At 48.9% G+C, this 16,264-nt stretch overlaps 1 protein-coding gene across 18 annotated transcripts in view; it reads right to left on the bottom strand.

The window, feature by feature from the left end:
- LOC129009980 (voltage-dependent L-type calcium channel subunit alpha-1C) overlaps positions 1–16,264 on the bottom strand; it is a 716,779-nt gene that overhangs the window by 552,428 nt on the left and 148,087 nt on the right. For all 18 annotated transcript variants that reach the window (XM_063672311.1, XM_063672312.1, XM_063672327.1 and 15 more), the window contains exon 3: positions 15,816–15,921. In XM_063672311.1, the coding sequence (XP_063528381.1) occupies positions 15,816–15,921 (106 nt within the window). The remainder of the gene's footprint in view (positions 1–15,815; positions 15,922–16,264) is intronic.

The following is a 16,264-nucleotide window of genomic DNA, read 5'->3' as shown; positions in this document are numbered from 1 at the left end:
GGCAAGAAGATAGGGAGGTTTCGGCTCCATGATAGTTTTATGGGACTACCATCGTACATGTGCTCTGTCGTTGATCAGACCCTTGTTATGCAGTGCGTGACTGTACAATCCACCCCACGTGGTCCTTGGGAGATGGCGGGAGGTGACGTGTGTAAGGCACAGAGCTGCACACTGCAGCACTCATAAGCATTAGGCTTCCTCGCCACTGTCACGTGCCAGGTGGTGGCTGTCCCCCACCAGTCCAGGGACCTCCCCACTCAGTGCTGCCTCCCCAGTACGGAGTCTTGTCTCAAGGAGGCAGTGCTCCCCAAATGAAGGAATGCTGGAAAGGAGAGGATACCCTTCCCACATCATCCCTTCAAAGAGCTGCCTGGCTTCCACTTTATGGTATCCTCCTGCAGGCTGGGTTATTGTGGCTTATACAGGGCTGGTCACCCATCCCAGCTGCCATAAAGGAAAGAGTTGAGCTTGAAAATGCAGTCTGCCTCACCCCACTTCCAGATAGATGGGGGCCAAGCGCTGTCAGATATACAGCAATCTGGGTGTCCAGAGCTCTGTCTCCACGTTCCTTTCCCCTGAGGCCAAAGTCTACCCAGGGCCAGAGGCGCTAAGGAGTGGCCTGCTGCATGGGCCAACCCTCTGGAACTTCGCAGCCCTCATTGGCGAGGAGCCTGAGTGCTCGTTACGGAGGTTGCATCCCTTACGGGGTGACCAGAAAGGTTTCTCTTGTGGATCTGGATGCAGAGAAGTTGCTAGGGAATGACGGCTGGATGGCCAAGCCCACAGTGTACAGAAAAGAGACGGGGAAACACCTCACAGGAGCCTTGTATCCCAGAAGCTTCTGGCAGGTCCCTTTGACATGTTTCCATGACCGACTTCCCTTCGAGAAATGGCAGCTTGCACCATCCAGGGCTTTCACCCCCAGTGAGCTCTGGCCAGGCCCTCTGGTAACCACATCAACCGCTTTGGGAATGCTAAAGTCAAGGCTGTAACCCTCACCTATCTCTGCTACCTTCCTAACCCTCCTCCAGATCCTTCCTGCTCCTCTGGAGCCTTGGGAAGCACACAGACCTGCCAACGTCACACTCAGAACAAATTCCTCATGCTGGCCCACATAATTCAGCCCGTGTCTGCCCCTCCAACCCCACTCACGTCCTCCTTCATCTCCCTCCTGAGCAGCAGCCACAGTGGGGCCCTGCTCACCTCGGGGTCCTGGCCCTGCTGTCCCCTGCCCGCAGGCTCTTCCCCAGGTCTGCCCACAGCCAGCCCATCTTGTCACCACCTCTCAGCCCCAGTGCCACCTCCTCAGAGAGACCCTCCCTGCCTACTGGCTCCAGGTGGGCCCTCACCCTGGAACTCTCCACCTCATTATCTCCTTTACTTTCTCCATAGTATTAATATTCACAATGCTCTGAAAGCATCGCGTGTATGAAGTTGCCAGTTGTTTACTGACTGGCATCATAAGAACGTAAGCTCTGTGACGGCAGAGACCCTGTGCACCCTTGTTTCCACACATCTTGCATTTCCAGCACCTAGCCTGGTACACAGTAGGCATTTAACAAATATGACAGAAGGAATGCATGAAGGAATGTGCTCATATCAAGTCAAATGGTCTACTTGTCAGGCAAAAGACCACAGATGCACAGAACATAAAAGAATCCTCTACATATACTCCTAGATTATGAAAAATGAACAGAGGTCAAGAGAAGCAAAGACACTTGCCCAAGGTCACTCAGCTGGTGAGGAGCAGAGAGAGGTCTGAGATGGAGGCTTGCTGGCCTCTCGTCTGGTGCTCTCTCAGCCATGCCACACCTTGCCAGAATCCCTAGTCCATGAACAGCTTCTCTTCTTCACATATTCATTCAGTTATTTATTCAGCAAATACTCATCGAGTGCCTTCTATGTTTCGGGAACTGTGTTAAGAACAGACACCAAACCAAAAGTGACTGGGAGGCCCTTGTCTGCAATCCCAAAGAAATCACCCTGCGGTCGTGAACAATGGATCCTCTTGCTGGAGGGTCTCTGACCATTCTGCAAATCGTCCACCTACCGTGACTGTTCCCAGAGTGAGCTGGAGCCTGTCCCTGTCCCAGGACAGAGGTTCTCTGGTTATGGGACAGGTTCTCTGCCAAAATATGATGACAACACACAGCCGCATGGGCAGTGAGAGAGGGGTCTGCAGGGAGGGATGCCCTCCAAAGCTCCTAGCCTGGTACACAGCACCAGGAGCTGCCTGGGTCACCGCTGGTCCACCGAGAGCTGCTCATCCTGTTTGGACTGAACTGTGGCAGAGATAAGTCCCTGCTGAGACCCCTGCCAAACCTGATTCACAGCACCGTGAGAGCTAGGGAGGAGGCCAGCCCTTCCCAGGATGGCCTCAGTGCTTAGGGAGCCAGAAGCCAGGGCATGTCACATGAGGCCTGCTGTGTCCTGGGAGCGGCCTCACCTGCCACACCTCCAGTTCACACTCTGCATCCTCCCATCTTTAGGGTGCATGTCTGAGGCCAGTGGGCAGAGGAGGGAGAGAATGAGGAGGCATTGGTGCTAAGCTGCAGGACTAAGATATAATTGGAGGACCTCAGGGGCGCAAGAGATCCCCTCTGCCACACATGCCACTGTGCCTCAGGCAGCTATACTGTAAACGGGTACAGAAGCCCACCCTGTCTGGAGCTAACAGGCAAGGGCAGCGGCCCAGTCAGGACCAGCATCCACACTGAAGCACACCTTCCTTTAAAGAAACACTCTAACAGCCTGGCCCTCACAGACACGCACAAGGCTCCAGCTGTACTCCAGGTACTGCACTGGATCTGTGTAGATGTGATCCCTTCTTGCACAGGGCTCGCTGCTGGTGAGAGCTGCAGATGGGCTTTATGTGGAAATAAAGTCTTTGCAGATGGAATCATGTGAAAATGAGGTTATACTGGATTAAGGTGAAGGAGCCCTAATCCAATGACTGCTGTCTTTATCAGAGGAGGGAAAGCTGGGCACAGACAGACAAACACCCAGGGGAGCACGCCATGTGAGGACGGAGGCAGAGATCTGGAGGGAGGCACCTGGAAACCAAGGGATGCCAGGCGCTGCCAGCAACACTGGAGCCAGGGTGGGTGCACAGAACACGCTCCTCAGAGTGCCCAGAGGAACCAATGCAACTGACACCCGGATTTTGAAACTCTGGCCTCCGGAACTGTGAGACAATAAATTTCTATTGTTTTAAGCCACAAAATGCATGGTATTTTCACAGCAGTGCTAGAAAACAAATAACGATGAGGGACGCAGATGAGTAAACAGGAGGCTAAACGTGCTTTGATAGGGGTCATCTAGAATGCTACCGAAACACAGAGGGCAGCACCAAAGCCAGTCATGGAGGAGCAGACAAAACTTCCTACAAGAAGGGACTCCAAGTCTGGGCCTTGGGGATTGTCTAAGTCCATTTGTGTTGCTATAAAGGAATTCCTGAGGCAGGGTTACTTAAAAAGAGAAGAGGCGTATTTGGCTCACAGTTCTGCAAGCTGCACAAGAGGCATGGCTCCAGCATCTGCTCCTGGTGAGGGCCTCAGGCTGCTTCCACTCATGGCAGAAGGGGAAGGGGAGCCCGGCTTGTGGCTGAAAGACCATGTTGGGCTTCACCTCTCTCCGGGATAACCTCTGGAACATTCCTCCGATGGGCAGGAAGCGTGGAAGTGACCTGGCCTGCTGCTGGTCACTCTCTTACCTGCTCTCTCTGGTCAGTCTGGCAGAGGTGGGACTCGGAACCACGTCCTGGCCTTTGACACCTTCTCCCACAAGGCCCATCCCTATCAACCGTGCCCAACTCCCAGGGTTCAAGCACCTCCACACTGTGAGCTGTGTACACAGCCCAGCCCTCAAGCATAGCATCCACCACCTGCCACCTGCCTTTCCCCACACAACGAGGATCCATCCGCAAGCACAGGCCGTGCCAAGGCTTGTGCTCCCCAGCCCCGTGAGGCCGGCCACAGGGACCACAGCACTTCCAGTCAGATCTGACGAAGCCTCGGTGCAGACATGAGGTCTCCTCCTGGATATCCCGGCCTTCCTTATTCTTGATGCCTGACCTTGTTCCTCAGGACTCAAAGACGCCAGGGAGAGAGGCTGCCCCAGGCCATGTTTCTGACTGTGCGCCTGAGAGACCAGATAGTAAAGCCCTGGGATTTTCTCATTATTTCTGCTATGCATTTGAGGAAGGGGTTTGCATGTCGCAGGACAGCACCAAACGAACTACTCAGCAGCTACACTTGGCTGTGCCGGAGTTCAACTAGACCCAGTGAGAAAACAAGGAGTGGCCCGCATGAGCTCCCAGCAGGGGCGCCTGTGTGAGGCGATGTGTCGGCTCCAGGACGGCACACAAAGACAGGGTCCACTGGCCTGGCGCTCCCGGACCCCAGCAACCCTGCCAGACTCTTGGCAGCAGGCAGGTTGCAGCCACACCACTCACCACCCATCTTGGAAAGGTCAAGAACTAAATTTGGAACTTGGCTTCTAGTTCTTTTGCATCTCTAAGTTATCTTGAGAGGAGGCTGAGGAAAAAGGTCCATAGAGGAATGTGCCAGAAAAAAACAGTATTTTAGAGACAAATATATCTGTCTAGTTTTAATCATAAGAGTAATAATGATCACGATAATGCTTCTACGTTTATATGGCACTTTGCATTTTTCCAGAGCATTTTAAAAAATAAAGATGGGGTCTCGCCCCATCACCCTGGTGTAATCATAGCTCACTGGTGCCTTGAACTCCTGGGCTGAAGCAATCCTCCTGCCTCAGTCTCCCAAGCAGCTAAAACTACAGGTGCCACCGTGCCCAGCTAATGTGTGTGTATGTGTATATACATATATACATATATACATATGTATATATGTATATACATATGTACATATATACACATACATGTATATATACACAAATGTGTGTGTGTGTGTGTGTGTGTATATATATATATATATATATATATATATATATACTTTTTTTTTTTGGTAGAGCTGGGCGGAGCATTTCTATCTATACTCTCATTTGCCCTTGCCATAACTCAGTGAGGTAGGAATTAGTATCTTTATTTCACAGCCGAGAAACCTAAAACTCAGAGAAGTGAAGTGACAAGGCCGTGCCACCAGGCAGAGGTAGAACTGGAACCCGAGCCCAGGGCTGCGACATGCAGCTCAGCACTCTCTTACTACCCATCCCACATCCTGGTGTTCAGGCCATAGCTCTTTGATGTTTCCACGTCTCCAGCAGGGCCTAGGGTGCGCAGGCAGAATCTGTGGAGCCTCTCGGCATGAGAGGGGGTCTGCTCTCACCCGGGCGGGGCGCCACGGGGTCCCCCACATGGTACGCTGTGAGCCCTGCCAACCACCAGTACTGACTGGGGTCCCATGAAGGCCCCAAGTTCAAATGCAGGCCCAGGCAGCTCCTAGGATCTGCTTCCAAGGACTCAGTCCACGAGAAGGGTCCCCCAAGTTTTAAGCTTGTCTCAGAAGGTCAGGCTGATTCTGGGTTCCCTCACCCCAACCAGAGATTCTCATCTATTTAGGAGGAGGCCTGGGGGCCTGTTTGGTTGAGGATCTCAGGTAATATGAATCACTGATCCCTGGGAAAATATGGCCTCAAAGCCAAGTCTACCTCTCAGGTAGCAGCAGATGAAAAAGCCTCCCCTTTGCCTACCCCTTATGCTTTCCAAGTGGCATGGCCTGGGGGCTCCATGGCATGCCCCCAGGACCCCCACAGACACCACCCAGCCTGGGGACGTTCACTCTCTCCTTCACTGTTGCTCCTCCCTTGGTCCTCTTGGCAAAGACAGAAGCACACACACTGCATAAACTCTAGTTGAAGGCCTGATAATTAAGGCACCGTATTCAAAGCAAAATACCCTTCCCATTTACACCTTAGTTGGGGGTCACACAGCATAGCAGTTAAAAGCACAGACTTGGGAGCCACACACCCAGGCTGGACTCCCAGCTCCACTGCTTCATAGCTATGCAACCTTGGGCAAGTTAGTTCATTGCCGTGTGCCCCTTCCTCATCTTTAAAATGGGGTGATTACAAGAAAGGTCTCATGGGGTAGTCGAGCTGACTAAATGAGTTAACACACGGACCATAGTCAGAGCAATGCCAGCAGCATAAGGGCTGACGTTATTGCTGCTATTATTATTAGTCAGAAGGCGCCAATCCAACAACTTCAATCACACAGAAACTAGAGAGAACAAAGAGAATAAAGGGGAAAAATGGCTTCTAAGAAGCCAAAATCAATGTTATAAAACCCATAAATTAAAGCTAATGCACTTTATTCATAAGTAAGCCCTGTAGGTCCTCAATCAGAATCTATTTACTCTAACTTTGCACATAACTGTAATGGACTTGATCAACTGGTTCCCAAGCCTGCAGGAGAGAGGGAGGAGCAAATTAATCAGGCTGGTGCTGGAGGAGGCTGACACCCCAACAGCGTGGTGCATGAAAGGCACACCCCAAATCTTCCCCAGGTCAGGATGTTCTGGGACCCTGTGCGAGTTGCTTAGCTCTCCCAACAGCTCTCCAGCATTACAACAGGTGCAATCATTGAAATTCCTAAGAATTGTATAGTCCTAGAAAAAGGATGAAATATGTTCAGATTTTTCTTTTAAGGATCCAGGGATTTGTATTTTATATTCTGAAAAGACTTCCTTCAAATATACTTAAATTACAAGAAGTTTGGTACATGAAAGGGGTTCTATTACATAAACGGTGAATTTATTTGGAATATTCTCCCCCAAAAAATGAATAAAGATGGATAAAACTGGAGCAAGAGGTGTCACCATATTTAGACTTCAAATCATCATCTCTCTTTTCCCATCCGCTGGCAAATGCAGAGCAGACAATGCTTTCTACTCTCTCTGAAATATTCAGTGAGTAAACACTGAGTCAAACAATTGCCCCAGGCTCTCTGCGGGTTTATGACCATGAGATGAAGCACAAACCCATCCAGAAGCTGCCATCTATTTTGAAATGCCATGTTCCTGATGAAGACAGTCCTGTGGTCTTTGCTCCTTTCCTACACCAGCCTTGCAACGTGTCTCATCCCGTTCCCAGCTCTGTCCTTTCTCCTAATGCATCGGTTCTTGGGGCAACAGTTTTCTCCTCTGTGGTTTTAACAGAGCAGCATTTCCCAAAGGTGTGAGCCCAGGAACACCATTCTTCAAGATGTCTGTGATGGTATGAGTGGGAAAGGTGATGTGCTGTCTGGCTAGTCCAGGGACTCACGGAGCACCTTACCACACAAGGAGGCAGCTGTAGCAGAATGGCTAAGAACACAGACCGGGAGATGCCTCGCCCACTTCTGCATGGCCATGACTTCGCTTCAGGGCTACATCTCACAGGGTGAATTATTTACATTCTCTGAGCTTCTGTGTGTTCATCTATTGAATGGGATAATAACATCTTATCGTGCTATAATCATGTTTAAATGCATTTATACACAAGGAACTTAGAACAGCATCTGCACATGGTGTGAACTCATAAGTAGTGTCTGTTGCTATTGTGTTAAAGGCTTGGAGAAGTCTTATAATAATGTATTTACCTGGCCGGGCGTGGTGGCTCATGCCTGTAATCCCAGCACTTTGGGAGGCCGAGGTGGGCAGATCACGAGGTCAGGAGATCGAGACCATCCTGACTAACACAGTGAAACCCCGTCTCTACTAAAAATACAAAAAAATCAGCTGCGCATGGTGCCGAGCGCCTGTAGTCCCAGCTACTCGGGAGGCTGACACAGGAGAATGGCGTGAACCCGGGAGGTGGAGCTTGCAGTGAGCCGACGCACCACTGCACTCCAGCCTGGGCGACAGAGAGAGACTCCGTCTCAAAAAAAAAAAAAAAAAAATAATGTATTTACCTTTGGCTCACTTGGTACTTACTGAATTTATTTTGCAACAGAACCAAATTTTGTGGGGTTTTTTTTTGGTTTTTTTTTTTTTTAATCTGTTAATACTGCTACAGAGTGTTTAATCTTTAAAACATTTTCACATATACCTCACTGGATACTCACAGCGACCCTACACATCCCAGGGAACAGAGCAAAGAACCCAAGCTGTGGTTTCATACAGTCCTAAGTTCCAACTACAGCCCTGCCACTGCCTCACCAAGTCACTTTACTTCTCTGAGACTTTACTTTCTTATCTGAAATAAAGGGAGAACACCTCACAGGATCCATTCATTCACCCAGGGTTCACTCAGCCGATATTTATGGAGAGCCTTACGTGTGCCAGTTATTGCCAAAGCACTGGGGATACAGCCGTGAACAAGAGGGATACATTCTCTACCCTCAAGTAAACAAATAAATAGCATAATTTACAGTTGTGGAGATTAGAAACATTGCACGCAAAGTTCTGGTACCTGGTGGTCACTCAATAAAGGCAATTACAATGACTAAGCAAGCGTTACTACTCCACGTGCCAAAAGAGACACCAACAGAGAGGTTAAATGACTGACCTAAGGCCACACAGTTCAGATCTCTCTTCCTAGGTCAGTGCCTGCAACTCTGGCTCTGGTATAGCTTTTAAGACACACCCACACCCAGGTCCCACTCAGACCTATTCAGCCGGAAAATCTGAGGGGAGACCTAACTCAGTAGAAGAACTTTCCCAATGCGCTGTGTCAAGCTCATTCTCTCATCCAAAAACAGGCTCTCCACCCTGCCTTCCACACCCCACTGCACAGCACAGGACAGGGTGTTTGTACATGATACAGTAGCTATGTGGTTTGTTCCCTGCAGTTATCTATTTGTGTATTTTATAACCCTAGCATTTCTGCAAACCCTAACACCTGCTGCATTAGGACAACACATAAGAGATAGCAATAATAAAGCTCATTTCATTATCATCATTATTGTTGATGCATGAAAGCCCTATAAAAATACTTCTCACTCTTAGGCAAACCTGATAATAAAAGAAAACACAGTTCACTGCAGGGAGAGGAGGGGAACCCAAACTGGCATTTCCATTCACTTCTCAAAACACGGGGGGCGACAGGGCTCAGACGCATCTCAGAACTTGCGGTGGTGGTCCAAGTGCAGGGCCCCATGTCGGGTGATTCAACCCAGCACTGCGTGGGAATGGGGGAACCTCAGGCTGACAGGCACCTCCTGAGTGGACTGGCAAGAGACACACAAAGCCCAGCGGTGGGGGAGTGGGGTCCCCCACCAGTGCTCTCCCTCTGGAGCTCTTCTTTGGCCATTAATGGATCCCAGCTTCTCTCCCTGTGTAGTCAGAAGGCAAGGGTGAGCACACAGACACTAATCTTGCTGGGTCAGAGCTGCCAAAAAGCACAGTGTTTTAGTTTCTTCTCTCCCACCCTTCTGAGGCCAAAGCTAGCACAAGGTGCCAATGACCCTGACTTACCCCCAGGGACCAGGCAGAGGGGAGGGGCCTTCAGCCTGGCTTACAGTTCCAAAGAGCAACACACATTCGCCTGTGCTGGGCATGTCCTGTGAAGTTTACTTATGTTAACTCACTTCATCCTCTCAGCCAGGTTATGAGGCAACTCTGGTTACCCCAATTTTACACCAATAAACGGGCAAATCTGACATCTCAACCTTCTTCCTAGTCTAGCTCAAGCCCCTCTGACGGACAGCTTCTCCTCTCACAGCCTCTGAAGGAAGAAAGCCCAGCCAAAAGATGATCCCTTTGCTGGCCTCATCCCCTCTTCTCTTCACCTCCACTTCAAGCCTGGCTCTTGCTCCAGAAAGTACATGCACTGTTCTTTGCACAAGGTCAAATGCCAAATATATTCTCTTAATATTTCAACTCAAGCCAAGTCTTCGCGGACTTCAGGGTATGCAGAGAACAGGGAGTTTTCCACACACAATGAGTCGGCTCCGCTTGCAGAGCTTGTTCAACAGACATCAGACAATCTACCTAACAGGTAACAGCTCTTGGTAGACAAGGGTTACAGCTGCTGTATTACAAATGACGTGCTGCATAGAGGTGGCACTGCCAGTAACAGTGCTGAATCTAAAGAAAGAATTGTCATGTCATGGCCCAGTTCAGCTTTCATTACGCTTCACTAGCATGAGGAAAAGATAACAAAGATGATGGATTTTGGTGCAAAAGTGTATGTTAGATGGAGCATACAACAAACAGACTTTTATTTAAATAATGAGAGAGAGAGATCTTTTTAAAAAAAAAAAAACTCTATTCTGGAATACTTTTCATCTCTTGGAAACAGAAGAAAGCAAAGTGTTAGAAAAATAAGTGGGAGAAAGGAAAGGGCCTGCAACAGAATGGGTGGAAGCCGATGAGTTTGCGAGGGAATCTGAGAGCAGGAGCGAGCACAGATGTGAATTTGCAAGTGTGTGTGAAAAGAAGAATCTTTTCTAATTCTGGGACAGTGTGAGTGTGCTTTGCTAAATAGATTATTCTTGAACCCAATGGAGTGGGAAAGCTCTCAGCAGTTGACGTGTGTCGTCTTTCTGCTTGCATCCTAAAGGGAACTTGTGGGTAGACAGAGCTGATTGCGGAGGGAGCTGAAGGTGGATCCAATCACACCATGAGGAACATTCTAGGTCACTGTTCTCAAAGAGCAGCCCAGGACCACTTGCATCAGAACCCCAGGGGAGCTTATTAAAAATTCAAACTCCTAGGGCCCACTCCAGAGTCAGAATCTCTGGGAGCAGGGCCTGGGAACATGCATTTTCCCACAGGGGTTGAGAGCCACCTGCTGCAGGTGCATCAGCATCTCTTCTTTGCTGTTTCTCAGAGTAGGGCTCTGAAATCGCAATTCTTTAATTTTTTTAAAAAAGCTATGAAACTAATGGAGGATTTCTCAAGCCTCATTTTCAGGGTACATAAGTGATTTGGGGCATCCCACTCTGGCACAACAATGGGAATGTTTCAAGCATTGAACCTCAGCAAACCGTTGTCATGCACCTACTACTTCAGGGCCTCCATAGGGGTACAGACACAGATCAATATCCTCTTCTCTTACTTTTGGCCCTAAGCTCAGCTCTTCTCACAGTCAGGCCAATCCTCTTCTCATTGGCCTTGAGTTGCCATGAGCCATGATTTTGAACTACCAACCAGCCCCTCTTGGATATCTTAAACTCTCTGTTCCCTTAGCTTCTAAGACTCCACTCTCAGCAGGTTCCCCTCCTACCTCTCGGGCTAAGCCTTCCTGACATGTGGTATTTGACCTTCCTTTGCTCCTCTTCCTCCACCCTCTGCAAACGTCACTGCTCTCCAGGGTCTGGCTGTGATCACTGCTACCCTCCCACTCCACCCTGATGCAGGTGCTCTGGGCCATACCTACAGCTTCTCCTTGTGTCTCTCCTCTTGTTGCCCCCAAGTCTCCATCCTCAGCATAAACAGTCTCCCGGGCTGCAGGCCCCTGTCAACCGCCGGTAGGACATCCCCAACCTCACGCTCCATGGGCTCCTCCACTTGACAATCCCCAATCGTACGTATCATTCCCTGCCCCTCAACTATGACCTTCCTCCTGAAGTCCTTCTCCTGGCTGAGGGCATCTGGCTCCTCATATCACCATCCTGGGAGCCAGCTCTCTCCTCCACCCATGATATCCAACTGGTTACCCATCCAGGCAAGCTTGCCTCCTAAATCGACTGCCCCCTCTCTATCCTTATTGTCACCACCATCTGGACTCTGGCAAGCTTTCTTTTTCTCTTCACAAACAGTGAGGCCTCCGTCTGAGCCATCTTCCTCATGCTGCAAGAGCACTCCTCTGCCGTTAAAGCCTTCGAGCCTCCTCCTCATCTGCAGTGAAGTCCAACAGTTTGCATGGGCCATCAAGCCCCCACCACCTGGCTCTTCTCATTCCCTCAAAACCAGCACCCCTTCCTCTGGTCCTAAAGAATGTGACCACATGTATACTCATGCCTTTGCACATGAGTATACTTCAGCCTGAAGTATCTCTTATGGCATCCTCTTCTTGAGAGATGCAATGCAAATATGTCAACCTATGTGAAACTTGACATTAATCCTTTCTCTACAGCAAAATGAATCAGTTCTTCCACCCTGCCACCCTGGCCCTTTATAAGACCTTTCATTATTTTAAACTTCTGTTTACAGTTTTATCTTCCCTATTAATCATAGTGCCTATCTGTTGGTATAGATGTTTGGCAAATGACTGCACACACACACACACACACACACACACACACACACACACGAGCTAGATCAGTGGAAGGAGAGACCAGAGCGAGTACAGCAGGAAGGAGGTGACTGTAAGAGTCCAGGAGAAAGGCAACAGGGCCTGGGTTAGGTTGACAAGGATGATGATGATGACAATAATAACAACAGTATCCAGCACTATTAACAAGACCCAACACTTAGCCCTTACTAAGGCGCTCTCCTAAGGGCTTTACATATTTTGGCTCATTTAATCTTCACAACAACCCTATGAGGTAGGTACTGTCATTATTATTATTTCCATTTTATAAATGAAGAAACTAAGGCACAGGAAGTCTAAACAAATGACTTTGAGAACAGAAAGAAAGCTAAATGTGATACATTGCAAATTACAATCTCCAAGACTGGATTCCTGCTCAGATGGGCATGGCAAGGGGAAGAAGATGTCAGAGATGGTTCTGTGTGACAGCGAGGCCAGCAATGCCATCAGCCCGGCCAAGGGAAAAGAAAAGCAGCAGCATTCACCTGGGCTATGTTTTGTTTTCTTCAGGGGGACACGGTCGTGTGGCGGGAGAGAGAATGAGTTCTGTTTGGGGCTTGAGGTATCGGCAAGACATCCTGGCACATATAATTGTCACTGCCCGCCCTACTCTTCCCTAGAACCCTCTGAGGTCACTTCCATTTTACAAGCTGGGGAACTAAGGTTTGGAAAGACTAAATAACCTCAGACTAAGATTCAGACTTAACTTTTTTTTTTTTTTTTTTTTTTTGAGATGGAGTCTCCCTCTGTCGCCCAGGCTGGAGTGCAGTGGCGTGATCTCGGCTCACTGCAAGCTCCGCCTCCTGGGTTCACGCCATTCTCCTGCCTCCGCCTCCCAAGAAGCTGGGACTACAGGTGCCCGCCGCCACGCCTGGCTACTTTTGTTTTTGTATCTTTAGTAGAGACGGGGTTTTACCGTGTTAGCCAGGCTGGTCTCGATCTCCTGACCTCGTGATTCATCCGCCTCAACCTCCCAAAGTGCTGGGATTACAGGCATGGGCCACCACGCCTGGCCCACACTTAATCTTAAAGTGGAGAAGCCAAGATTTGAAGTCAGGTCTGTCCAACTCAAATTTTGCTCTGCCCAAGAGGCCAGTTGTTCCCAAAGCTGACTAATCATTGGCATCCCTATGAGGAATTTTTTTTTAATGCACATCCCCAGACCATGCCCCAGAACCACTAAATGTGAATCAGATCCGCAGGGGTGCTAGGGTCTGCACGGTTGGAGTTTTCTCGGGTTGTAATGATGTGCAGGCCTCAGGGGTTGCTGCACCAGTCCACAGGCCTCTCCAATGCAGGAAATATGGGGCCAGGCCTTTGGAAAGGCTTAGCACTAGAGATGTCAGTCTTAGCAACAACTTACCTGGAAAGGGAACTTAAATCTATAGACACGGATGAGCTCCCCAAAGGAAGAGTGCAGAAGAAGAAAATCAGAGGGCTCAGGGCAGAAGCCTAGTAAACGTTCGTGTAGACACAGGAGGAGAGGCTGGAAGAAGCAAGGGGAGAATGTGCTTTGTAAAGGGGGCATCTGCAGAGATGCTGCAGCTTCAAGATGCTGTAGAGAGCAGGGACCAGGAGGCCGGGTCACAGCACTCACGATGGGTTTCTCCGTGGGGCAGAATCATGTTCTGATTTATTAGCTGATGTTAGGTCGTGTTTATTCATCTGTTTTAAGGGTTTTCTGATGCCACCCCTGCCCCTTCAGCTGGCAGCATTCACTGCCCCAGGGAAAGTGTGACATTGTGGAATGCAGAGAATGAGGAGTCATCTGCAGCTTTATTGAGGTATCATTACCATACCATAAAATTCACCCACTTTAAGGATACAATTCGATGATGTTTGGTAAAGTTACACAGTTGTGCAAGCAGCCCCATCATCTCCTTTAGAATACTTCCGTCACTCTGTGGTATGATAAAAAACCTGCCATCCCTCCCACATCATCTGTACACAGCAACCTCACTCCAGCTCCAGAATAAGTCCAGGGTGACCTCTTGTCCTCTCCTACGAGCCCCTCTTCCTCCAGGAGGTCCAGAGTTGAGGGGTCTCAGCCCGCCCAGGGCTTCCCTCTAGCTCAGCAAGCCGAGTGGCTCCGTTAATCCTCCTGGGAACCGAGGGGTGAAGGGGCTACATGTGGCCATCTCTAGGACCCAAGAAAAACCAAACTCCTCTACACACTTTCACCACTGCTTGGGCCTTGAGCAGCCCAAAGTGTCATCAGCTTAAGAACAAGATAGGGATTCTATTTGGAATGAAGGCTCCTCTTTAAAAGTTGCAGATTAAATGTGAAACTGTGGGAGGGTTGGGAGGACTATGGCAGGGGAAGGAGGTGGCTACACAGGGAAGAAACGGAACCAAGGGAAGGAGTTCCTGCTTCAGGGAGACACTTTGCCTTGTATTTATTTTGACACAGTGAAGATTTCTTGCCCCTTAAGAGATGAGGTCACGCTTCGGATGGCCTCATGGACAGAGGCCGATGCCATCACTCAGTGCTGTGCCCAGCTTTGAAATTTTTGGAGCCTGTCCCCAACAAAGGGCCCCAAGCTGAGCCACAAGACACCACAGCCTGCAGGCGGTGAACACCTTACCTGCTATGCATCAGCGGCTACCTGAAAACACTGGGGTGACAGCTGAGAAGTTAAAATGTGCATCAGAGTTTTTTGCTGAAAGGGCCCAAGGAAATGTCAAAGGTTACAAAACACAAGAAGCACCCTGTGATGGCATCAGCCCAGCAGCTGTGGAAAGGAGAATCCTATAAGCTGCCTGCTTCTTTTAAAAACCATCTCATTGGACGGTTCCATCTCAGTAATTAAAGGAAGGTGCTGACGGCAGGGGAAAGACGGTGGCTATGATGACCAAACACGCCATGTGGAAATCACGTGGCGAGTGACGGTGTCTCTGCAATGGAGGGGGAGAAAGAGACGGGATTTTCCCCGCACGCCTTTCACAGAGGCATCCTGGAGTGCCCCAATTTTGCCAACTGCATTCCAGAGCTCTTTTCCTCACATGTCCAGACGGAGCAAAAGTCTTTGTAATGACTTCAAGCTCAGCCAAAATTAAACACACTCTCTGCTTTTTCCATGGATCAATTCTAACCCCAAATTGCCAGAGCTGGCCCCTCAACAATCCAAATGGAAAGCCGCCTTTCCCAATAAAATAAAGCCTTTCTAACTCAATAATAAATGTTGGCTACAAAAGCAAACATTGCTAAAAGCTTTCTAGAAATTATTTATCATGCAGCAACGCTCCAGATCACCTGAGCAAACCCCACCAATGGAACAAAGACATTCAAAGGAAATACAACACACAGTCCAAGAATAGATGTTTGCTGCAGCAAACACCCGCACTCACAACTTTTGCAGCACATTTTGTAGCACTCACAGGATTTGCTACTAAACACACACACACACACACACACACACACACACACACAGAGCTCACCACCACCTAACTGGAATATTCTTTTGGAAAACAGGCCGGGATGAGACAGGTGCTGATTTGAATAAAGAGTAACACAGCACTCGGGATATGAGCTCTGCAGGGCTTCTGCACACGCCAAACACACGTCTCACTTCTCTCCCATATTCCGTGCATCTATGTGATCTGAACGCAGTTCTCCATCGAGTGAAAAAGCAGAGACTTGAGGATGGTGGACTTACCAGGTTGGAATTGGTGGCGTTGGAATCATCTTCTGGAAAGGGAATATAGATCGCTAAGGCCACACAATTGGCAAAAATAGTCAGTAAAATAATTATTTCAAATGGTCTGAGAAAGGGAGTTAAGGAAGTTAATGCCACAGAAAGTACAAGTGAAACAAACATAATCTACATATTTTTTAAAATGAATCAAAGATTCATAAGAATTTTGTTTAAACAATGCATTCCAAGCCCCTTGTATTCTGAAAAGAAACATATGCCTTTTTAAGTGCTTCTAGTGGGTCCCCGCCAAAATTTTCCCTAATATGTCAAAAGCAGTGGAGGCCAGTCGCGTGCCAGAGTAAACACAGATTTCTAAAAACTTTTTTCCCCTCCTTTTATTTATTTAGATTGCATTGGTCTTCATTCTCCCCCATGTGTGCCTGGGGTTGCCTCTAAAGAGCATGGCCTGC

Source organism: Pongo pygmaeus, chromosome 10, assembly GCF_028885625.2.
Source record: "Pongo pygmaeus isolate AG05252 chromosome 10, NHGRI_mPonPyg2-v2.0_pri, whole genome shotgun sequence".
Lineage (NCBI taxonomy): Eukaryota > Metazoa > Chordata > Mammalia > Primates > Hominidae > Pongo > Pongo pygmaeus.
Note: the sequence above shows the minus strand (reverse complement) of the source record. Positions and strands in the feature narration are given on the sequence as shown.